Below are 26,533 nucleotides of genomic sequence, written 5' to 3'. Positions count from 1 at the left end.
GAGATAATGAGAAACTGGGTTCATTTCTTTGGAGCAGTGCAGCAATGACACAGCTTTGCACTTTGGCTGTCATCCATAGCGGGACTGGGACAATTCTGGACATGGATGGAGGCTTTTTCAAAACAAGAGGCTTTAGTTTACTCATCACGCTGACACTCACCTCGCCATCATAACCCACTCTCTTCAGAGTTCTCTTACTTCTCCTTGCCCACTTTTCTTGCTGTCTCTCCATTCATTTCTCCTCTCCATTATCTCCTTCTCATCTCCCCAGAGACCTAGCTTGGGGAAGGATGAATTATGGTGTGTATTAAAGCCGCATTTACCTGGTAGGCTCAGCTAGAGCAGGTTCACTTTATTTCTCTGTCACACTATGGGCTGTAATGCTGCACAGTGGCCCTACGTTCTCTAGGCTGCATGCCAATTTACTCTATATATAACCCCAGACACAGCAAAGGTACATATTAAAGTAATAACAGAAATACTGTGAATTTATAAAATCTTATTTTTATTAAAAGTCACTTAACTATAGCTACACTTTCTGGATCTAATGATTATTATTCTAAAATAGGTTTAACCGAAGACATAGTAGGTTATGAGAAATTACAAAATGATAACTAATTAAATCTGTGTTGGTGAGAGTAAAAGAAAAAGACCAACACTCATGATCAGCAGCCAGTTAGCTTAGCTTAGCTAAACTGCTAAAAACAGGAAAAGCTGCTTTCTGAGAGTAACAAAATCTGCCCTCAAGCACATCTAAACATTCATTTACCAGTCATGTCTTGTTTTCTAATAAATACAAGAAACAAAATGTAAGAGTTATAAAAGAAGCTATGTGGGTGGATATGATTTGGCTAATTTTCAACAATTTTCAACTCACTGTTTCCAGTCTTTGTGCTAAGCTTTGTATTTACCTTAGAGGCATGGGAATTAAGTGTATATGGCAAATCTCAAAACAGCTCTTTAACTTGTAAAGACAGATCTTTGATGTTGGCTTGTGCATTATATTTGATGTTTTTTTCATTTCAGCAGCAGTCGACAGTGTGTTGCGGAAAACAGCTATGTTTTCTCGGGCTTCTAATTGGCTATTTACCAGCCTTTTCCAACTGTAACCAAATGTAATGCTTTTAACTCATTATCAGCAATAATCTTCACTCTTGAAGTTGTTTATGTTTCACTGACCCCCACTTCCTTTCTGCCTTCTCTGTTTTCATGTCTCTCTTTCTTTCGAGATGGAAGGAAAGGGAGCCTGCAGAGATATTAGACCTGCTGCAGGGCTTGTGAGTGATGCATTCTTGGAGCATAGAACATGAAATAAACATCAGATGTGGATGAGATGCAAGAGAGAGAGAGAGAGAGAGAGAGAGAGAGAGAGAAGGAGGGGGGGGGGGGTGTTGCCTTGAAGTCTTTTTGTAGCATCCTTTTTTTTTGCAACTGCTTTTACAAAGAGAGCTAAATGAAGTTGTCTGCAGTCTGTGAAAACTGCTAAAATGGCTGTCTACAAAAGATGATTGCAGAGACAGAGATTAAAGTGGGGAAACACACATATAACAGCATAAAATGTAATTGTATGCTGGACTTATTGGCCTGTTGGGAGAAGCTGAGGACCAATTTGCTGTTTAAACAACCATCAAATTACCTCTCTTTTAGGATGACAACCAGTGCGTGAAAAGAGCTTCTGACAAGTCATACTAGAGCACCAAAATAGCTACACAGCCGATGGGAAACATGAAAAAAACCAAACATGCAAATCAATTAGAATATTTCTGTTTGATGAAATGATGTAGCCAGGCTTCAATTATTTCATATGTCACGAGGCTTTACTGTCAGGCAAACAGAAAAAATAATATCATGCTTTCTAATGTAAAGCAACTAAATATAAAGAAAAAAGAAAAAGGATGATTTCCCCCCAAATCTAACACACATTTTCCTTCAGCCCACAGGGATTTTAATCAATCAAGATTATTTTAATATCCAGTTTTGGGTTAAGTGTACAAATATCTGCATATTCTTGACTATAATAAAACTACAACCTGAAAAGGATAAGCGGAAGCGAATGGATGGATGGAAGAAATAAACCCATCTAACAGACCAGCATGCCACCATATGCCTTTTACTGTCCTCCCATCTCCCTACCATACAAATGACAAGCTGGACGAACACAGGTTAAGAACTTTGGGACAATGTTTGACACAAATTTGAAATTTGACAGACAAATAAATGCAGTGGTCGAGAGCAGTTTCTTCCAGCTCAGAACAATCTCCAGACTAAAAACATAACAAACCCCCCAAACAAGATCCAGAAAGGGCTTTGTTATGTCTAAAGTAGACTACTGGAATGCATAGTGGAGTTACTCATCTCTTGCCCACTTACAATTAGTCCAGTGTTAGCAGTCTTGCACTAAGCTCCCTGTGCATTGCATAATCTAGTACAAAGCTGCACTGTTCGTGTTTGAAGCTTTAAATGGTCTTGCACCTGCATATGTGGTAGATATATTGCGTCCATGTACTCAAGATCATAATGGCCTGATTCTCACTCCCGATTATCCCACAGTTGAACCTTAGTTCCAAAGTGACCCTCGACAAGCATCAACTGTAACTGTTTTTCAATCTAAACTTGAAAAATGCTAATTTCTAGAACTTTGCTGGATTGGTTGCCGATAGGAACCTGTTTCTATTCTATTTTATTTTCATGTAAAGCACTTTAGTTTTAAATGTGCTATAGAAATAAAATGCACTTACTTCTCTCTCATCACACAGCTATTTAACCTACAAATTGAATTTCAATCTGTTAGTTAAATGGCTGGTATGTTAGTATTTGGGTAATGTTAGAGAAGACTGTGCAAACACCCCAGCTCAGCAAGAGGAAACATTTCTATAACTGCAAGATTGGAAAAGAATTAATAAAACTTCTATAGGACTCATCGTTTTAAGTAGGAAGAGACAGCGAATACCAATATCTTAATATTCTGTTGCTGGACCTCATTTCTTTCTCTCTTAAAAGCACACACACACACACACACACACACACACACACACACACACACACACACACACACACACACACACACACACACACACACACACACACAGGAGATATCACTCATGTTTCAATCACAAATATGAGTGCACACCTGGAGTAGACAACTTTTCAAATGAAGTGTTAATAGACTTATTCACTGAAAGTGATTACTTGTTCATTGTGAAACTTGTTAGACGTTAATATTACATAATCCATTCAGGCTTGTTAAACTTTAATTATCACAATGCCTGAAACTCCTGACTTAAAATTGATTTAATTGAGGAATATGAAATTTAATAATTAAACCAGTTTTTCACTTCTTGTTGTAAATGTTGGAAGTGATGTTATGACGATTAGTCATCCATATAATACTCTGATGATGCAGTCTATAAACCTTTGAAATACACTTCCTGTTTTAATCCCATTTTCTCTTCATATACATCTGAACACGTCCATATTTCTGAACAAACTCTATTGCCTTTATTTATGTGGTTGGAAGGAAGATTGTTCTTCGTGGTTGGATCTGTCCAAATAAAAGTTGAACAAAATTCATTATTTAAATAACAATTGTGGCCCCAGAATTCGTAGTGGCGCAAATAATCTTGGCCACACCTTAGAGGACATCCCAATGAGACCAGCATGATAAAAAGACTGACTCACACCATATTCAACTCTTTTATAATATTCGGTTTCATTTAGCTCACCAAGTAGTTTTTTTGCAGTCAGGTGTAATTTTTATTTTGCTAATTGCATATGGAAAGCTGTTCCTTATTCTAAAATGAATGTTAAAGCCATAAAACGTACTATTTCAGAATCCAGTTGACATCAGCTCTAAAAGACTGAGGGCCAACATCAGCTGCTGAGGTCTGTTTGCATCACATGCTCAAGATTTCACGGCTGCACCCTACTGAATCTACTCCATCATTAGGCTGTTGGATGACCTGAAAAGTCCCGCTTGTGAACTGAACGAACCCAGCCTATAACTACAATCAATAGGAAATCAAGCCTAAGTTCAACTGCCTCAGAGTTAATATTGTTGGTAGTCTCAATTAATCTGAATTAGTGTGAATTAAAATTAGTTTAATCATTCAGATATTCTATTAACTTTCATCTGGCTCATAATTTTCCAAGAGCTGGAGAATTAAATCCACATTCTCCCATTGATCATTACCCATTTGTTCATCAATTCTGATTCTGGTATTATCTTTATTTAATGCATTCTTGCTCCTGCTGTCTGCTTGTAGCTATAGCTGTTCATAAAGGATTTGAAGTGTGTTCCTTTCCTTGCAGCAACCCCCTAAATTGGCAAAGAACCCTGTCCGGAGACATAAAAGCAGATACTTTGAGCTACACATGCTTCTTTTCATTCTGAAGTAAATAAAAACCTAGTTTAACAATAACCTGATCATAGCAACATTTGTAGTCATCATTTTTGAAAAGCTATATTGCTTTGAAATGTGTTCTTTCTTTGGACCACAAGGCGAGTCCTATTTACTTCAATTACACTAAAGAGAAGGCAGACATCTTTACAGCCAATATGTGGAAAATGAGGAAACTCATACCATAATGATGTACATGGATGAACAACACTACATGCCAGAGGAAAAATCAGTATTTTTATTTTTTTATTTTGGGGGGTGGGGTTGAACTGTCCCTTTAAGTTTGGAGTAGGAAATGTAAATAAGCACTTACCCCGCCTGAAAAGCTGGATGGTAGCTTGGCGACGGCCGTTGCCATTTTCCACGTAACAGGAATAATTTCCCAGGTCTTCCTCCTCTAAAGAGTCAATAGTTAGTGAAATGGCCACTTCCTGTTCTCCAAGATGCTCCTTGATGACCCTGCAAGACAAACAATTTAAACGGTATTGAACAATTCTTCTCAGCATCAAACACAATAGGTGGATGGGGAGTGACTTGGAGTTGATGGAATTAAAAAAAGATCAAAAACTCTCATGTTCAGCATGTGATGGGGTCTTCAGGAGTCATGACCCGAAGCACATCAGTCAGCGTTAACCAGATACGGTGTTATTGCAAATCCCAAGGGTTAAGCTATACAAAATAGTTTTCCTGTGGTACAAATGTATCTTGATCGAGGCCCTTTTGCGTTACATTAAGTACTTCATGGTATGTTAATTTCTTTCTTTGCACTCAAACATATGAGAAATGAAAATCAATAAGGGATCTTCCTCAGCTTGTGCGGGAGGAAATCAAATAATAGCGATGAGGAGAAAATCTTTTTATAGCAGCTGCCATGGTAACGGCGAGAAGGAGAGAAAGTAATATTCCATAAAGTAAATGAGTGTCCCCCGCTGGGCTGGTTGAGCCTGATGGAGGAGCGAATAGGGAGATAATGCTCCCTCATACCTTGGACACACTACTTAGCCTACTTTTACAGCACCCTCAACACAAATGACTCTTTGGAGGAAACAAAGTGCAAATGAGAAAAAGATCCCTTCTGTTTGTATGTGAGTGTGTTTATCATTACTGTGCTGAGAAGGAGTGGGACGAGGACAAAGGAGAGAGAGTGTTTGCATGTGTGAGTTTGTGTTTAAATGTGTAGGGGGGGAGGGGGATAATGACTCTCAAGCATCTCGCTTCTCCCTCACCTTCAAACTGATAAACTGCACATAGGAAAGCTTGTTGGGAGAATTGGCATCTGTAATTGAAAGTGCATCATGGGCCGTGTGTGAAGAGGCGGCGGCAGCACTGATGATTCAGAGTTTGTTTTATTGTAGGATAGGCGCAGTGAGAAGGAGGCATGAGAATAAATCAGGTCTATCCAGAAAGCAGTGGTGACCCTAACCATAACTGTGTATTGCTTACTCAAGCAGTGTACTATGGGACTGTGGCTCAACACTTAAGGTGGATCATCCACTTTGCATGCCAAACCGTCCTCGGTTAAGATGCTGAAGTCCCAAAATCATGTTTCCTGAATGCATTTTACGATTTACTTTGCAAGTCAAAACTTTTGCATAAAAAATCTAAGAAAAACATTGGTAACTACTTTGATAATTGTTCAGAGAACTTGTGGAAACATTACTCACTATTCTAAAAAATATTTATTAACCAGTCAACTAATGGAAAAAATAATCTGATCAGTTCAGTAGGATATTCATAATTGTGAAGAAAAGTGACTCTGAATCTGGCGTGGTTGGTGTACTGGGATTTTCCCACACAATCATGGTTTACAAAGACTGGTCTGAAAAAGAGAAAATATCCATTAGGGGGCAGTTCTCTGGGCAAAAACATCTTTTTCATGCCAGATGTCAGATAAAATCACCAGTGTTGTGTTCCAGCTGAAAAGGAAGGCAACAGTAACTCAAGTAACGACTCATTACAACCAAAGAAGAGCATCTCTGAATATACAACATGCCCAACCTTGATGCAGATGGGCTACAACAGGAGAAGAGAACACCTGATTCCACTCTTGTTAGCTAAGAAAAGGAAATTGAGGCTATATTTTACATGGGATCACCAAAATTGGAAAATAGTCTTGATTTCTGCTGTGACATTTAGATGTTCAGGTCAGAATTTGGTGTAAACAACATAAAAGCATAACTCCATCCTGTTTTGTTCATATTTTCTTGCACACTTAAGGCCACTTAATATCAGCTGAGCATTGCTTAGACATCACAGCCTACCTGAGTATTTTTACTGGCCATGTCCATTTCTCTATAACTAAAGTCACTGCCAGGGGTGCATGTGAAGAAATAAATGGGATCGGACATTAAATGTTCCTTAACACGCCAACTCCCTGGTCAAAGTCTTAATGTTTGGTAGCATGTGCATGAGAATAGCTCAGATAATAGTCAGGTGAATTCACAGCAAGCCTGTCTCCTGCATGCTCCGTCTGGGCAGCACCAATATTTCCTGAAGTGAGAATGTGACTGAAGTCGACCGTCTCCTGCTGCGTTCCCCTTGTGGGAAAGTGCAAACTCAGACTCCAGACAGCATCTCAACCCAGCTTACCCCCAACACTGTCTGGAGTTCATGGGAAAACAGTAATTGTGGGCATATTTCTCCAATCAGTACTTCTAGCTTTAACTCTTGGACTACAGTTTTACAGAGCAGCTTCACAGCATAGTATTATTCATTTTTAAGTGTAGCGTGTGAGTGGCGTGGTGTCTTCTGTTTCACATTTTACACCATGTGACACAACACAGCCATTGAACCTGATGAATAATGACTATGTGAACCTTGAATGGAGTTCACACTTGGTTTTAAAATGTGGACAATGATAAATAAACAACATCGTGAAAGGTGCTGCTTTGATCCGGTCATTCAGGCCACTTTGCTGAGGTGATTTTAAATGCACTTGGCCTCATATCACTGTACTGTAAATGCTAATGTGTCCTAACATGAGCAACGTATCAGGATGTAGTAGTAAATATGCCAACACTGAAGGACAAACATTTTGTTCTCTTTGCTAGCTCTTGCTGATCTTACGCTTGAATGGCAACAGACAGACAAAATAATGCTGTCCTTTCACCTTCTAGTGGAATTTGCACAGTAACAAAGGCTGAACTTGTGGTTAGCTGGAAACCTTAGAGGCTAATGAAATGATGACACATCTTGGCTCTCTACTTGTGACCCAGTCACCCAGCATACATTTTAAAACCAAGTGTAAACAGGGTCATAGTCACAAATGTGAGCTGAAGGACACATAACGGCTGGGATACCGATACACAGGAAGTTGTTCCTACTTTGGTACATCAGGGTCGGATTTGCAGGATGCCCTCTGCTTTTTCACGAGTGACCGAGTTTATTGATATAGCCTCAGCAGAAGGAGTAAACTGCAAACTTCTTCTCAAGCTATGGCTTCTTCTTTATCCCTTGTACATCCATTCTCCCTCCTCATTGATAAAACCTCTGTGTTTGCTCATTTAGTGATCAATTTCCAGCGTATTCAATTCTTTCATATATTCAAGTGCACGTACACCTGCAAAACATCAACTGAAGCCACTCGATAACGTATTGATCACCTATTTTTTTTTATGCTGAGACGCATTTGTTTTGTTAATTTATTAATCTCTGCATACAATGCTGATGTCTAGTCATCCATGCCATGATAACAGCAACAGCCCAGTCCCAATGGCGCAAATGAGAATTTATGGGCTCGGGTTGCCACAGAAATGAACTCCACCAAATCAATAGGCTGAGAGTTGGGTAAATAAAAGCCTGCAGTAAGTCTGTTCTCAAGGTATGAGTGCTCTTCTCTAAACTTAAGTTTGGCTGCTGATGCATTAGTAATAAAAGTATGTGGGTGGCAGGCTGACAAAGCGAGGTAACCCTGAGAAAACATGCCCAGCGTATCATTTAAAGGGGAGAAAGAGCTTGACTGCAGGGGAAGCACTGATTAGTTTGTGTTTAGCTTCTTGTATACTTGTTTTTTTTTTAAATTTCCTGTCATTTTTTGACCCTCATACATGTCTGGCTGTGTGCATTTAAGTAAAATCAAGTCGTTTGCTGAATCCTTCAAGAGCAGCATCAGTAGGAGAAAGTGGATAATCGGATATATTATTGATCTCCTGCATGAAATATGATTTAAATTATTAAAATGATCACCCCTCAGCCAGCGAGTGGAGGAATCCTGGTGACAAAGGCAGGGGCAGAGAGGGGTTGGTTAAACAGCAATCTGTTTCTTCTGCATACTCATACCAGTGTGCTAAACAACTCATGATAACATCCCTCTTCACTTTACTCTTCATTGATTTGTGAATATTTCTCAACTCGTTTCACTCGTCTTTCCTGTTTTCTTCCTCTCTGTTTTCTCCCGCTCTTTCTCTCTTTCCCTTCTAGCACTTCTCCTCAGCTCCCCATGGCCCATCTGCATGCTGCTCTAGGTGGGTGCAGCGGGGGAGATAGCATAGTGGTGGCGGTGTGAAAAATGGCAGTTGTTAACCATCTGACAGGGCTGTCTCCCAGGAGCTGCAGCCTCTCCAAACAGCTCTAATGGGAAACATGCACATGGACCAGAGAATGGACTTGTTTAAATGTGCTACACCACTAGGAGGGGAGCGACACGAAGATGGGCTTGTTTTAAATGTCTCACAGCCTCCGGAGCGAGGCTTGTCAGTGGAGTCTTTGCAATGTTGCACAAAGACCTTAAGCGAGGTGAAGTTATATAAACTGCTTTTTACAAATGTGTTCAGCATCATCTCAATCTATTCTCAGGGCTTGTGCTGCATCCTGCTCTGTCAGAGATAAGGAGAGGGAAAAGCGCTGGTCATGGAGAGACAGCAGCTCCCAGTAAGACACAGGCAACCACTTTAATACCCCACGATTTCTTTCCAGATTTCAAGTCAAAACTTTTTTTTTCTTCTTCTTTTTTGTTCTTTTTTTTCTAAACTAACAGAAAGAGTTTATGAGTGCACATTTCTATTATGAGGAACGCTTAAATGTTGAATGTTTCAGTCATACATTTTTATTAGTTTTCATAATGATCATAAATAACAGCCTAATTACAATAAGAGAGATGAAGATGAAGCTGCATCCAGGCATGAGAGGCATGAGATACCAAATATCGATTAGATCAGGGTTGCTTTTTTCTTTTTGTAGCACTTTGACTGAAATTACTTGACTTATAGGCCAACTTTTGAAGGTGTCCTCACATTGTTTTTTTTTACATTCATCTACATTTTTTTGTACAGCAGTGTTTGTGTCCACAGGACAATAATGTATTTTAACTGACAAAAAATATATCAGAGGTAATAAAACAAATAAATTACAGTTTCTAACAAATTTCAAGCCTCTGCATCGTGTTCATGCTGTAGTGTAATTAATTGAAAAGAGCAGCTGCTTAGAAGGCAGGGAATACATCTCTGGAAAATGGTTGGTTTAGTGTATGCAATTTGGAGTTAATGGGCTAAGAGATGCGAAACCATTTGCATCGTCCTTTAATATTATGGGGTAAATTTATCTACATCTGCTATTAATTCCTCATTACTGCCAAGTCCAGGGAGGTGATTTGTAGCCCTGTGTTCCTTACTTGATGTCGCTCTCCTGGACTCTCTCTTCATCCAGGTCCTCTATGAACTTCTCCCCCTTCATCCAGTAGATGAGGGGGCTGACATCGCCGCTGTAGCCAAAAAATGCCCGGCAGGTAAGGTTCAGGGCGCTTCCTGCAAAAAACCACAAAACAAAACAGGAGATGACATGCTGTCATGCTCGATGGTCTTGCTGTTGTGTTAAAGGCATACAGCTCACATGCACAACCTGAAAAAATATTGTGTCAAATGCTATGCAGGGCTTTAAAGTCAGTGATATCGCACAGATACTCCAATTCTACCAACTCTTTTTATTTTATGCGTCATACACACATAGGGTGTGACACACACTTCACACATTCATAGACTCACAAATACACACTTTGCAAATCTGCACACAAATGCCGTCTGATGAGGGAAAGTGAAAATATGCCCATCCTCAACTAGTTTGGGGGATGTGCGTCTGCTATTTAAGGAGACAGGCTTTCCTTTCAACGTCGGCTTTAAATGCCCATTTGGCCACACACAAAGCACACTGATCATAAAGCAAGTAATGAACACATGAGGGCACTCAAGAGCTTTCCAGAATCCCCCTGGAGACAGTGCATTGGAAAAAATAAGGCAAAAGGAAGTGAGCGGAGACAGACACATCATTTTATTTAGAGCTGCTGCTGGGTATGAAGGGAGGTCAGGAGTCAACAACTACAGTTTGCTGCGAGTTGATATGTGGAGGGAAGAAGTAATTGTCACTGGGGAGCCGATGGATTCTTGGTTCTGTGAATGAAAGGATTATCTCTGTGGTTCAACACAGAGGGCAAGTATTTGCATGGAAGAAAAGGTGATACTTCACTACCAATTAAAAAAGTTTCAGTTGAAATCTACCGCACTAAAGCTGCTGGCAGCGTTTTTATAATTCGAGAAAGCCTAGAGATAAATCATAAATGAATCTGAGATAAAAAGCAATAAATAAATAAATAAATTAAAGAAATATACATATATACATAATGAATCAAATATTACAAGCAGCACAACTGTGAGCTGATTAAAGCTGGCAACACGTCATCAATCATGCAAGAACTTCAGTGTCCATGAACTTTGCATGTATTAAACTAAAGCTAAAGCGTGGCTGGCATACACTGTGAATGCATTTATTTTTCGTTCCAGCGAGGTGGCATTCACTAAACGCCCAGAGCGCAGTAATCTCGGCAAACCACAAGCGACGTGTAAACAATATACATATGATTTGATCCCGTAGCACATACTGTAAAGTGGGTGGAGACTCCTCTCAGGAGAGTCGGATCTGTGATTTGGGAAGCGCCGGGAGAAAGACGTGAAGAGGCTGGGGGGATGACGCAGATGCTTTTTGCCTGTTTCGCAGCAGGATTTACAAGCCGCAGTGCAAGGTTTGCATTTGTTAATCCCGATTAGTATGTTACAGCACTTGTGTTGGGAATCCAAGGGAAACTCTGCTACTTAACACCAACTTCAAAAGCAACTACGTCTAAGTCAGATCTTTTTTGTAAGAGTCAAAACTAAATATTTAAGGATTTACTGCAAGTCTCTTCTCTTGCATTACATATTATACAAGGATTTTTTCTTTGTTCCCTCACTGTGATCTTTGAACCCACTGCACACCACAGTGTAGCCCACCACCTTTTTCTGGGATGCCCCGGCTGTGCCACCGGTCACACATCTTCAGAGCTGTGCCGACAAGGGTTATTCTTTAGAAGATTGTTTGTGTTTGAACTAAGAACTCGTTTTCTCTGTGCTCCTCCTGTCAACAACCGAGACACAGCTACAAAAGATTTCAGCGGGTCTCTCTCTCTCAGCATAAGGAAAGTTTTGTGGCGTGCAGGGAAGGAGGATGGGAGGACACCCAGGAATGAACTGATAGCGCTGTCTGTGAGGAGCCGTGTCTGACATTTCCAAAGTTCAACAGCCTCTCTCAGCTGGGTATTTGTGCACAGCCGGGCTCTACAAAGGCTACACGCTCTACCTACAAAATAGGAACCTCCTGCGTGCAACACACACACATACAAACACAACCACTCACATGCACATGTACAGAGAACTTGGTACAAAAATACTTTACTATATAATCAGATCCAATTTTTTAACATGCACATACGGCACAAAATTACACATTACAGGCAACTCCGTGTCTCTGTGTGTGACCCAGATGCAGTATCTACCTTTTCCTCTGTTTATAAATCTGCCCCCTGCTGTTCGTATATCCCTCAGATCAATTGTAAACTAGGAATGTCAAGCTGCCAGCAGCCGCTGCCTGGAGAGGAAGTCTCCACTGAGCTGCCTGGGAATCACAGGAAACACTTGAAGGCCTCCTGCTGTCTTATTCTAATCCAAATGCAGCACTCCCTGAAACGCTCTCACAGCCACCTTTGTTACTTCCAGAATGCCGGTGGGTGGTGTTGCACCTGCAACATCATCGTCACAGTCGATACAGTGTAAAGCTGGACATTTTGTTGCAGGATGGTGGCCAATTAGTCTGATAAAGTGCTCATAGGGCACATGTGTGCTCTCTTGCATTATCAGCTCATCCTGTACATTCAAGTAATACATAAAAACATTGCTGAGGCTCTGATTGAACAAATAATACCAGCGGTGCACTACACAGCTTTTTGGAGCTTTTGATGATATATGATTTTTTTTAGCTGATTCAGTTCTTCTGGTTTATTTTGGCTTAAAAGTCAAGACTGAAAGTTTATCCTTTAATATGAATAAAGATTTACAAATCTTTATTCATATTATTATTAAAAATAAAGAAGATTGGTTAATAAATCATAAACGAAAGATCGTCTGCGCCATTTAAAACATCTGATTTGTACGTGTGTTTGAAGTTGGATATTTGAATGTAATTTCATCCCGACTGATTATTACATGGCGTTCAGTACTGTCTGCAGGGTCACATGCACCACGTTCTCTGCCTGCATTGAACACTGAACAGCTTTTTTTTTTTTATACCTTTAGAGGCTTATTTTCTTTCAGCACTTCAGTGTGCAGCTGAAATAACACCCAAGTTATTTGAAATGACACTTGCGCTCCCCTGGTGCTACATGTGCAATGCATACCTCCAGCTGCGCTTTAATTGGCAAGGTGAAGAGAAAGGTGGACGACTCTTTGCAAGGCAGCAGAGAAATGCATATAAGTATTACCCAGGCATATATATATATATGTATGTATGTCCTGTTTAAGCTAGGCAAGATTGCCATAACTATTATGATGCTAAGCCAGCCAGACTTGGAGCAGATGGTAGGAGGACTATTAACCAGAACTGGAACAATGAGGTTGATCATTTGTACTAGCTGCAAAGGAGGAACAGCTTTTCAAAATCTCTCCCATGCTGTCAAACCCAATAGCAGTATCATTATTATTATAATCTGTTATTAGTCTCAGAGAAGTTTGTAACATTTGGAAACTTCCATTAATGATCTCTGTGTTGACTTTGACTCTGAGAGTGAATTTTTACTGAATTTTTAGGCAAAAGATAAGTTCAGGAAAACCCTCCAAAGTTAAATTTGGCTTCAGAAAAGCTTTCAAGGGAACAGGTCGTATATAATATGTAACAGCATCACTGGTTTAATACCTGTCACCAACCACCACCATCCATGTCTCCTGAATAATAAGCATTCTAGCTTTTGGTGAAAACTCAAAAATTCAAATCTCTTTTTAATTTATTGAAGTTCATAAATAAGTGTGCCATTACAAGACTTGGCAAGATTAGGCGTGAAAAATATCCCCCGCTGAGTGGATGCGCGTCTTGTACAGCACAAGAGCGTGATTAAGTGTTTGCCTGAGTGTGCGTTTCTATGTGCATGTCTTTGTGTGTTGTTACTGCCTTCACACATGCGTGGGTGTGGAACAAATCCATGTAATCTGAGTGATTGACATCCTCCCCTCGGCTGAGAGTTGGTCACGGCGCTTGATGGAAATTAGACTTAAGAACCACCCCTTTTTTCCCACTTCTGCCCAATGTCTCTATGAGTCTTCCACACAGACTACATCTTTGGTCCTCCTATAGCAACAAATAAATATTTGGTAGGGAACAGTATAATATAAAAATACATTTTGACCCTATTATTACTATAGCTGGGTATATACATGAGGCGATGGGATGTAGTTATACAAAGTGGACCCAGTGCCCTTATTAATCTAGCTTTCAGAACATGCCTTTCTCAGAGATGGCATCTTTTATTTGTCTGTCTGAAAAACTTAAAATATGATGTTTTAAGAGGTCCTAGAATGTAGCCACACCAGCAAACGGCTTAAATAGAGAAACAGTTGTACAAAACCTTTTAAGTTTGCATACACAATGTCTACTTTTCATTAGTTTGGGTGTTGGTAATTCTTGTAGTCATGTCATCAGTAAAATTGGTACTGGCAAGAAGTTACCACTAAAATAACAAACCAGTTGTTTCTTTTAACTTTGGGTTTCATTCAAATCTTTTATCAAGACAATGGCTGCATTTATCAAACAGAGTCAAACTCATACTGATATATCGACTCATATTTTTTTCTTTCAAATACACAAAACATAAACAAATTTGCCTAACATTTGGTATGTTTAGTTATTTAGGAAAAATAATCTTTAGTTGTGGCTTGACTCTTTCACACTCTGACTCTGGTCTGTTTAGCTGATTGTTGTATTTGTTGTGTTTCAAACATGTGTTGCAGACAGGGAAATTGCAGAGCGCTCTCTGGTGGACAAACTATGCAACATGAAAACACATGACACGGCTGAAGAGTGTTTCTACCAACTCATCTTTACTTTATAAATGTTGATTTATTGGGTGTTGTCAATGCTGATACTGATATATTGGCAAATAGCTAATAATGGCCAGTATATATGCTATACATATATACTGCAACTAAACAGTTTGGGTTCAGATTACAAACTGTTCTTCTGGGGAAATTAAATAAATTTTCAATTTATTTCAATGTTTAATTTCATATGGTAGCTGGCATAGGCTCCAGTTCCTCTGCGACCCTGAACTGTATAAGCGAAAGTGGATGGATGGATGCATAGTGCCAATTTGTGACAACATCAGTGCTTTACATCACAAAGTAAAGACCGTACAATATCAAAACCCCAACAATCACGTGACCCCCTACGAGCAAGCACTTGGCAACAGGGAGAAAGAAAAACTCCTATTTAACAGGAAGAAAACTTCGGGGTCATTGAGGGGCCGTCATCTACTGTGACTGGTTCGGGGTGAGGGAATTAATAGCAGCTTAAATTTTTCGTTTTCTGTCTTCTGTGGATTAAATATCTACTTTATCGGCACATTGTGACAAAACCTCTGTAAAGTAACAAGCTGTTCAGTTTTTACCAGCCACTAGAATTTATAATGCCCATTATACTACATTACATTTATTTGGGAAACACTTATGTCTACAGCAACTTGAATGAATGAGCTTTTTGAATGCTTTTAGAGCACACTAAATATATTCATGTCAAATAAGGATAGGTACACATTTTACTTTTCAAAGGGATCACAAAAGAAGCTCTTTATTAGACAATATAGTGGAATGAAACCTAGCAGCCAAAAAACAAGCCAACCCTCATGCTGGGCAGGCCTTTACTGTGAAATGCAATAAATGATTGAGTGAAACCAGAAATGCTGATCAAATTTTTAAAGACTATAAAATAATGTGTGCTGCACAGGGTCATAAATTTGATTTGCATCAACTCTTGGTGCATGTTTAGCTGATTTCACAGTATTTGGGATAATTAGGCCTCACAGAGCTGGCACTCAGATTCACACAGAGGAATACTTTCCAAGCCAGAGGAGAGGAAAACAAACCTTGCACAGAAAACACTCTGCAGATGCTGTCCAAACTCAGCACAGATGCACAGAGCACACAGCGAGATTGACAGATACGCCGACAGAGGGGCAGATGAATGAACAGACAGACAGACAGAACCCCCCCCCCCCCCCCCCCCCCCAACAATAACACTATGCATATATGAACATGATTAGAAACTAACAGACACACACATACACATCGTGTCAGTTCTTTCTTTTCCGTCTCAACTCATTCTCCTTGAATACACGTGTCGTTCTCGTGCCACTGCTTAGAGCGGAGTTGTGTGCTGTTACTGCGTGTGACAGCCACCATCATGTTTTATTTGTAGGATAAGAAACAATCCGGAGAGCCTTTTGAAAAAGTCATATTCAGAGTGGGTTTGATGTTTCATAACACACTCTAGTCCTCAGCACAATTGTTCTCTCGGTACTTCGTTTTCAAGGTAAGGCACAGTCTTGCACATCACATGTGAGTGTTTTTTCTCACCCTGAAGATGCACTTTGCCAATTTTTAGGAAGGGGTGGCCCTAAAATAATAAATAGACTATTTGAAGTGTAGAGAAAACATGGAATTGACAATGAAAAATTGCTGTTACTGTGATAAAATCATACACATCAAACAAAAACAGCAGAATAAAAATGTATTAATATGACAATCAGTCTTCTTGTTTCCGGCCATCTTAGCGTCCTCATTCAGAAAAGGGAATCAGCTACATGTATAATCTTCTTTCATACATCTTGTTCACTGGAAGGAGGACTTTTAATTACAATGTTATACAAGAACTGCTATAAAGCTCAGCTGCTCCGTTATTCACAAGGGGTCCACAGCGGGTAGCTCCACATATTTGATTTGGCAGCTTTTTACACCAGATGCCCTTCCTGAAGCAACCCCAAAGGGGCACGCTGTCCATAACAGGTTCCCAACAAATATTATTCACTTAAAAACAGAAGAGCACTCTCAAACACACCTGCTTATTCTCTCACATAAAAAAATAAAGGGCCCTACGCACAGTATTGTGCACGAAAGATTTCAATTTTACACTTGTGCTTGTGTAATTTGTTTTTTTGGGTAGCCATCACTGGCTTTCACGTCGGTTGTGATGTCACAAGCACTGGCCCATATGTGCATGTGGAGCAGATGAACGTGAAAACAGCTTTCTACAAACTCAACATGTCGATCAATTTGTACAGTGAAAGTCAAGCATCCAAAAGCAGAAGCCGCATCAACACTTTGGCAATATTTGCTGCAATATTCAAACCCACCCGACCTAAATACAGCCTTAATAAGCTGCGCACCTTCCAGGGGTTACATATCATAGCACATGTGTTGATTGATTGCCACCACAGGCTGATATTTAATTCTTGTCAGACCCCCAAAGAAGACTTAGAGCGCATACACACTCGTCTGTTTTCCCTCAAAGAATAAACTTGAACTATATAATTTTACCTGAAATAAGAGGGCTTCTACAACTCGTTTTTTTTTTTTTTAAAGATTTCACCTGCTGCACTGAAAAGCACCTTTCAGATAAGCCCTCTGAGCCATGCAGTGTTTCCCTTCTTTTCTTTTTGCTGTACAATATCATTGTTGCAATATATTTTTCTCCTGAGATATTAATAGAATCGTTCTGCTCCCCACTGTTATATAGGTCCTTGTAATCCATCCGAATGGACAAACCACCAAAAGCTGAGTTATTGTACAAGGTTTTTATGGCAAACAGCAATATCCCACAGCCTAGTTTTAGACACAGGCTTAAATTCTGGGTATTTTAAGCTTTCAATAAAATGGCCAAGAAGAAAGTGTTAGTGTGTGCATATGCATATATGAGGGGGAGGGAGGGAAGGGGAGAGAGAGTGAGAGAGGGAGCGGGAGAAAGAGAGAGAGAGAGAGAGAGAAATAAGGGTTTGTGAAGATTTCCTGTGGATATCTCTGCAGGAGAATCTGATACAAGTCCTGTCAGTCATGATTCTTCCCCCACAAGGTGTGAAACAAGCATGAAAAAGTGCACACAGTACTGTGTAATCCTTTTTTGCACAGAGAGAGGATAAGAGAGTGAACAAGTTGGAAAACAACAAAACTATGATACATGTCAAACCTTCTTTGGCTGGTGCATTGTGATGTGTATTGTGTGTGTGTGCACGTGTTGCACATGTAATAACGTCCCTTTGAGTAGTTAAAAATGGATAGGCCATACATTTTCTGAGCGCGCCTACTCTGTAAACTATATCCAGCCTCATATTCACCCCACACTCACATTGTAGAATGCCTTAAACACGTGCCTTTTTCAAGGCTAGGATGGGAGACAGAGGAAGAGTAAGGGGAGCCGGAAAGTAACGACAACGGCGGCATTGAGAAAAGAAGGTGAATGACAGCTATTCAGCATTCCCGGGTGACTCCTTGAAATTCTCATTCCAGTCCCCTTTGCTAAAAATACCTGATCCCGCTTCTTGTCTGTGCTCATCTCTCGATGCAGGAGGTGAAATCTCTAGAGAACCGTAAGCAGGCAAGTGTGTTTACTGTTTCAGGAGTGGGGAGTTGGAGCACAGGAAAGTCCAAATCTGTCTGTCAACATTTCTATTCTTTAGCTGCCTGCAGGTTACCATGACTACACCTACCGTGCAAGGTAGCAGCAGCTCAGCAGGCTCCGTCAGGACAGAGAATACAGTAAAGATACGTACTGTAATGACATCAGGATCCTGGTGGATATATTGACAGTGAGCAGCAATCAAAGCTGGCTCTGCTTGGAGGAGGGTCAAAACAAAATTCTGACTCCTGACAAACTGAAAAGTCCTCCGCTTGTTTGTGCAGCGTTTCGAACATCTTGGAATCTGTGAAAAAAGCTCCACTGTATGTAAAGATGTGGCTATTTGTTCGTAGCACTCTGGTGAGCTGATGTGGAACGATGACGTTGGCTGAACTGATTACTTTTGCTCTGCATTGCGGAAGTCGGTGTGAGGCGGGGGATATCGAGGGGTGAGAAGTACAGTAAAAAGATGGATTGGAAGATTTGGGGCAGAATAAGTGGAGGAATGAGTAAGGGCAATGAGAACATAAAAGAGTTAGGGCCCACCCCCTCCGCCACCTCAGCTTCTCTGCAGCTCTAATATCGTGCCCTCTCCAGAGACAAGCCCTTAATTACCATTACAAGCCTGAGAGCTTTTAACAGAGGAGAATCCTGCGTCTTTCCCTCTCTGTTGCTCCTTCTCCTCGTTTGTTCTGTGGCCCCCGACGATCCATCAGGGAAATGTAAGCCTTTAATTACCGGTAAAAATTACGGCCTTTGTGAACAGGTAGTTGGTGCCCTCGCTTTCATCTCCCCTTTCGTCTGCTAAGCGTCCCTTTTTGATGACATAATAGGTGCTTTGTCCGAGGAAGGGAAACACAGAGGCTCATTATACCACAAGAGGCACTGTGGGGGATTATATGATTATGTGATAGCGAACTTAATAAATGTTCTTTTATCAGTGTGGCAACAAGTGCTCATTCCCCAACTTTTACTCAAAGATCAGCTTTTTGAACGTTCTGATCATCCAGTATGAAACTGTCCACCGTGGGAACAGAAATAAAATTTCACAAAACATGCCGACTCACCCACGTTTCAAACCTTTGGTCTTCTAACCTTTCTGCACACTCGATTTTGAATTGCTTTCTCACAAAGTGCCTTCATTACCCATGTCTTATTATTTCTTACGGCCCCACATCTCCCCTTTCCATTTTACACCAGAGGGTTTTTGGAATCACTTTTCCTAGTAATCTGAGTTCATGTAAAATCTCCTTTTATAGTCAAAAAGAGACAAAAAATAAATGCAATTTTCATTCAGTGTCAGTGGGTGTCATAAACTGCCTTCTAGGAACCTCGAGAAAGCTTTTTTTCCCACTTTGCCGTTTATTTTGAAAAAAAAAATTGAAGGTGTTGGGACGACAATAATGTAAAGAAACAAAAGGAAGAAAGGAGCAGGGAGGAAAATGATAGAAGAACTTTGCAGCTAATGGATAAGCACAGAGATACAAAGTCAAATATAGAGGGATCTGTAATTGGCTCCTATCCAGGGAACTGGATGCCAATTAAATGGTGAGATTTGAACACTTGACGAAGAACATCACTTTAACGAATGGCCCAACAGGGGCCTGGCTGCAGGCACTGACCCACTGACCGGAATACCAACCGGAGTCTGACTAACTCAATTAAAACCGGAGCTCAGTATCTAAGGTTAGGTCACACCAGCACAGACCATCAAACATTTGTGTCATCCAACTTATGTCAACAGAAAAGCCCTCTATTCCCTTACTGACATCCATATATCCAGCCTAAAATACAAAGCACTGCCTCAAGAAAGTTTAGAATGTATAAAAATGTATTTTAAACAGACTAAAGAAAGCTTAATTTTTATATGATCACATTTTTTAAAATATGTTTTAAGTTAAAGGCTGTCTGGGCTTTGAGAAAGCTCAATAAGAATCATTGAAGGCGTGTGAAATGATTGCAAAATATGATTATTCTACTCTTATACAAACCAGCTATAAGAGCTCTGTTTGGAATTAATGAGAGCTGTAAGAAATAATCTGTAACACAGTAGGTGTCATACAGTAGTTTAAAGTTAAGACAAGTGTGTGTGTGTGTGTGGAGGGGGCGGGGGGATAAAACTCTGTGTGCGTGGGAAGGGTAGTAAACCTGCTGAGGTATTAATGAGACAGGAAAGGCACGTGTTAATGAGTTAAAACAAGAAAAAACTAAATATGGATAAACTGCAGAAAAAAGAACGATTCTGCAACAGTGTAAAGTTTTATTTTAACAGAAATGATCACACAAATTGAGGCCTAAATTTAAATTTAAGGTTTGCTGTGCTGAGTCCTGATTGCTTTTAGGGATTTTGAAGAGACAAGAGGAACACCAAAGTCGGGGAATAGATGCAATGTTAAGTGCCTCTTCACCAAAGTCCACAGTAATGCAGCAGTGGATTTTTCAGTGGGTAGCAGGACATATACAGAAAAGGTCACTGAGTTAGAAATAACTCTATTAGGACTCTCAGGCTATTCAGCAAACCAAGAAAGTACACCGTTATAGCATATTTTCAAGACGCACACATCCTAAAACAAAAGCAGGGTAGAGAAGAAAGTGACTGTAATGGCTGAAACATTGTTCAGAGTCCAAGACAAATTATTTTTAGCAGTTGCAGATATGCAACTTTGTGCTGACCCCATGGTAAGGAGAGTTCACTCTTTTCTGCAGATGCAATCATATGACCAGGTGCAAATGATTTTCAGTATAGCGTTGTGAACTCAAACAAAAGCATGCAGATTATACACCTGCAAAAAGAAATATAACACATTTCCAAAACCTGAAACAGGCCATAAACATAAAAGTACTTTCACTGATCCACTCTGAAAATACCCACTTTATTTTTGGTCACTTTTTATTCACACAAATGTCATGAAATCAACATTCATAGCAAGAATAACAGATGAAAGACCCGGAGGTATTTATGCATTCTCCAAATTTCCATTTTAAATTTTTGTTTTAATTATAGCTGAACACAGTAAAACAGAATAATGTAATGATCCCCAAGAACATCTGCTGCTATATCAGATAAGCTGAAGCTAGTTAGGAAATCAAAGCTTTGTAATGTTGCTATAGAAAAAAAAGGGTTTGTTGCCTTGACACAAAAAGAGGTTAATACTATTTCTTTTATTTCATTTCTAGAGATCCCACATGTCCACTTCATGAAGAGATAAACCTTCTGTATGTCATTCTTTTGTAGTCTTTCTCTGAGTTTTCTTCTAAAGCTTTCACTCATCTTCTCAGCATCACCAAAATCCCATTTTTCCTCTACCTTCCCTCTTTTTATGCACCCGTCAAAGCACATCCACACACATCCAGAAATATACATTCACGCACACACACACTCCTTCCTATAACAAAGCGGTGCCCTCCTCTCGTCACTTCCACAGCTCTGCCTCTTATCACACCTCTAGCACTCCATACTCTTTCTCACCCTCTCATTTTGTAGCCTAACCCTGAAATCTCAACATACCACTTGAGTCAAAACCACCTCACAGACTTCACTACCCCTCCTCACTTTCTTTGTTTTTTCCCCACCTCACGCTTCTTTCGATTGTCCACTCTTTCTCTGTTTTTCAATTTATGACTCATCATCCAGTTCTTCACACCAACCCTCCCCTGCCTCGCCAAGACCATGTCCGGTAAATTTTGGGCTTTTGAGTAGGAGCGCAGATTGAGCTTCGGCCGCAGGAGGCCTATGTGTTGAGAAATCTAAATCAAGGCTGACAAATGACTTGTGCCATGTGGGCTGGAGACACTGGGACAGGGGCACTGGGGAAAACAGAAATGTTTACACACTAACACAGGCTGATGGTGTCCCATGGTACTTGGCAAGCACTGGGATAATTTCACTCTTGCAAAATACCTGAGGGATCTGTGCCGAGCTGCTTCTTAGGATGACTTTCAGCCAATCAGAATCGCAATGAGGGAGCGCGCTAGGACGTTAATTACTGCAATGATTTCCTGTGAGAGGCAGGATGGGTTTGATTTGTGTGTGTATTTGCATGTGTGTGTGTGTGTGTCTACCTACAAGAATACACATGCTCCATCACGCGATGGGGTGAGCACAGCATCAATCAGTGCCTCCTTTTCTCTAAAAGAGATTAAATGACTTGCACTGCATAAATCCTTATCTCGATGGCTCATCAGTCATTCTTATTCAGTTTCTGTCAATTTGACCATAACCTTTAACTGTAACAATGTCACTTCTTAACTGTCAGAAATCTAACAGATTATTCTCTCGACGATCCAAACTACAAGTCCTTGCCAGGACTTTGTTTGGAAGGCAACTAAACACATTGCATGATATCCTATTTTCACTTTTTAGGTCCTTGGGGATCAATACTTTTGAAGAATGCAACTGGGATCTGGTTTCTATAGTAACTGCAAAGTGCACTTTGCTTATCCACAATCTGGGGGAAAAAAGTCTTTCAATTATCACCAAAAAATGAACATTGTTTGCTTGCATGAGTGCTCATCCGCATGCAAATAAATGTGTGTAAATTAGGTCAACTGGTTAAGCAAACTAAACAGCATATTGCATGTGTTCATGCTCTGCATGTGCTTGGAGCAACTGTTTATTTCATAAAGATACAAATTTACAATGCATAAAATAGACAGATTAGATTAACATCGTGTCCTATATTTCTAAAATCTGGCTTAAAGTAGGGCTGTTAATCAGAAATTACCTACGTTCTGGTTATATTTTCATTAAATACATTACACCACAGTTAGCAAGTGCAATTCATGCTCACATCAACAAAATCTTTATTTAAAAAGTACCTTTCTTTCTATTAATCTAATAGTGATACTCATCTGTTTCCTGACTATGTGAATATGATGTTTTAACTCTAAAACAGACATGTTATATGATCTAAATATTTGCTAACTACATATGGATTTTAGTTGTCATGAAGATGCTCAGCACAAAGGTCAAGCAGCCGACCTAACAATAATGAGAATGAAGTGCCACAGCCCAATGAAATACACTAAATTTAATATAGTTAAGCTTTTTAATTGTTTTTATGTGCAATGACTCTAGTTAACGGATTGGAGTCGTTAAAGCTGGGAAGCTGTCATCATTTTTACTGTATGCTGTCAAACAAAAAAGTCATTTGTTTTGTATTCAACACCCAAATAAATGCTTTTCCAAAGAAAAATTCAACACATAGTTTGTATATCACAAAGTTTTTGCTACCAGCATCCATTTTTCTCCAAACAGGCAGCCAGTCATAAACAAACACATGAACAGCAGATCAAAAAAAATGGCGATTTTTGTTGCCAAACAGCAAATCGAGCAAACAGAGTTGTTTTTGTTCTGGGATCATGTGGCAACAAATCAACTGTTACTTACTGTGTGTGTGTAATTTGCAGCTCAGGTGCTTTTGATACCTTTGTCCTGATATCGGTGGCTAATGCTAACCATTTATTTGACAAATTAACTTTACACGCAACTATTTTAAACAGCATATATGATTAAAACATCCAATACATTGTTCAATTACTGGATATTTTTTAAGCTTTTCCCCAAATATATTTGTTTTTTTAAATTGTGAATAGAGCATTTTAAATGAGGCCGTGAGCTTTACTGTTAATAAAAACTCATGGCTTGGTTTATTCAGAAAAGGTCCAGAGTGATTGGAAACACAATCTGTTTACCAGTATTCAAACAATATCATGTTGTTGTTTTTTTTCAACATTAACCCAAATGTCATAACCTGTCGTCTCTGAATGCTGCTAAACCAAATAATGTCACAACTTGGAAAAGTATTTAGTAATAAGGTAAATACACTTACAATACAAGTGTATGTAATATAATTTATATAATATGAAGTAATTAATAGTGGTAAAGTAAGCTAGAATAGAACTGAATAATATATATATTTTTATCAGTTAGGGAAATATTGTTAAGAGGTAGACATATACTTCAACCTTTTTATTGAGATGGAAATTTGTATTTCATATTTTTAAGAAATAATAATATAGAGCCGAGCAAGAATAATTAAGCACATTATTAATTAACTTTTTTGTGTAACACTATTTATAATCTAGAAATCTGAATGATAGTTTTGGAGAATTTGCACTGTGTGATTTGCTTCAAATTGCTAAAGGAAGTTTTTTTTAATTTTAAGTTATTTAACTTTAATTACCTACATTTATAAAGTAAGTACTCGCTGATTTATAAGGCAAAGTTTCTTTGATTCCAAATGAGTCACCCCAGAAGTTTAGCAACAACCACTGCAATGCAGATCTGCGTGATGGATGACCTGTTGTACCTTCGTTATTCATGAATGCACACAGTTTTGTTTGTAGTACTGTGGGGAAAAAAAGTAAAAGAAAATGTAAGAGGAATTAAGGCGGAGCTGGGAATGGGACATCGAAAGTCAAAAGGATGTTTAAAAAGAAAGCACAGGACGTAAAGTTTGTGTATGATGCTGGTCTGCAAAATGCATGGTCGACCCAGCTATTCACATGAAATAATATGAATAATAAATAAGACACTGGGAACAGGTTAATTTCTGGATGCTACTCTTAGCAGACACTCTAGTCTGCAGTGTCGTTTCAGTGAAACAGTGTTTTACAGAAAATATGGTTAATGTGTCTTTTCTTCTCCTGTTAATATAAAGACTGCTGAAGTCCACTGATTAAAGATCTATACATCTTTAATTAATTGTAATCCTTAATGTGGATGTATGAACCTTTATATTCAGTCCAAATCAGGAGGTGAGTCCTAAAAGATGGCTTGCACCATAGTTAGATCAAATGTTTGTAACCACTTCAGGCTTGTGTCCAATGCATGAGCTCTTATCACTCTATCAAACAATGTCATTACCCCTGTTAGGAAAATGTTAGAAATCTGTGGGTGCTGCACATTCATGAAGGCCTAGAACATGCACAAGGAAAAAAAACAAAAGAAGAAGAAAAGACAATGAAATGCTGCGGCATGTTTCCTATTTTTAGGAAAGGTTAGAACTGAGGCTAAACAATTGTAAGGTTGTGTAGGTTTGATGCCATATCTGTCGCTTTCACAATTCATTAAGTTTTTTGTTTTATTATCAGAACTGACTGCACCGATGGTCAAAATGATTAAACTCTCGATGGAAAAAACAACAACAACAACAACAAAAAAAACAAAAAACAATTTGCCCTTAATAGTTTTGAGTGGGCCAGTCGTTCAATGTTGTCATTATTTCCAACAAACCATCTGCTGCTTGCTCACACCCACAGCAAATGTAAATCTGAGTGAAAGATTCAAGACGGAGGCCCACTAAAAAGCTGCTCGCTAAACTTCGTAATTATTAGAAGACGCTGCACTTTCAAATCCTCCATCACGCAAATGACAACTGGAGGCGTTTTAGCGTTTGAAACTTCAGACAATATCATAGATCAAAGAGTCTACCATCATTGAAAATAGAAACAGGTGAAAAGTACCATGAAGCAGGATCTTCACTCGATTTAAAAAAAAGAGAGAAATGGTTAGAGGCACTTCTTGTGTGCAATAAGGAGAGCATAAAACCTCTGCTTATGTTTGTGTTTTTGTGATTCGCGCTCCGGGCAGTGCAGGGCCATCTGCATTGAAATGCCAGTGGCTTTAAAAAGAAAGAAAATCAATAAAATTACATAAAGTTCAGTGGAACTTTAATATCAGCCGCCCAGTGTAGCTGTGGTGCAGGGAATGTCACTTACATTTCTTTCAATGCAGAAGATGCAAATCAGTTCCTAGCATGCGGTTTCAAACACAGGCTTGCAGAGAGAAGGATCTTATAACGCACGCCACAAAACATGCATGCAGCAAACGTGGAAATCCTGACACAAGAAAGAAGCAGCCTTTCACACATATTCAGTCTGTTTGGCTGCTTTCCTCTCCACCAGTCCTATGTTTCCTTCCTCTTTCCCATCCTATGAACTGCAGGGATTTACTTGGTATGGAATCTTGCCGCAGTGCTCTCTCAGAATGCTAATATGCTCAGCTGATGTGGGTCAGGACTTAATCCTGTAGAAGTGATTATCACTGCACGACTGGAACTTCTCTATCATTACCAACTTGGTACTTTTCAGTCATGTCATTATCATTCCCAGAAAGACAAACACATCACTTTGGCAAAACTGGAACAATTAAAAGGAAAATTATACATTGTAGAGCTGCA

The 26,533-nt window shown here is 39.5% G+C and overlaps 1 protein-coding gene across 5 annotated transcripts in view; it reads right to left on the bottom strand.

The window, feature by feature from the left end:
- The window catches only part of il1rapl1a (interleukin 1 receptor accessory protein-like 1a), a 166,326-nt gene that overhangs the window by 12,078 nt on the left and 127,715 nt on the right, over window positions 1-26,533 (bottom strand). For all 5 annotated transcript variants that reach the window (XM_026145483.1, XM_026145486.1, XM_026145485.1 and 2 more), the window contains exons 7-8: window positions 10,006-10,138; window positions 4,711-4,856 (exon numbers count right to left, since the gene is read on the bottom strand). In XM_026145483.1, coding sequence (XP_026001268.1) covers window positions 4,711-4,856; window positions 10,006-10,138 — 279 coding nt within the window. The remainder of the gene's footprint in view (window positions 1-4,710; window positions 4,857-10,005; window positions 10,139-26,533) is intronic.

Source organism: Astatotilapia calliptera, chromosome 16 (assembly GCF_900246225.1).
Source record: "Astatotilapia calliptera chromosome 16, fAstCal1.2, whole genome shotgun sequence".
In the NCBI taxonomy this organism is placed as follows: Eukaryota; Metazoa; Chordata; class Actinopteri; order Cichliformes; family Cichlidae; genus Astatotilapia; species Astatotilapia calliptera.
Note: the sequence above shows the minus strand (reverse complement) of the source record. Positions and strands in the feature narration are given on the sequence as shown.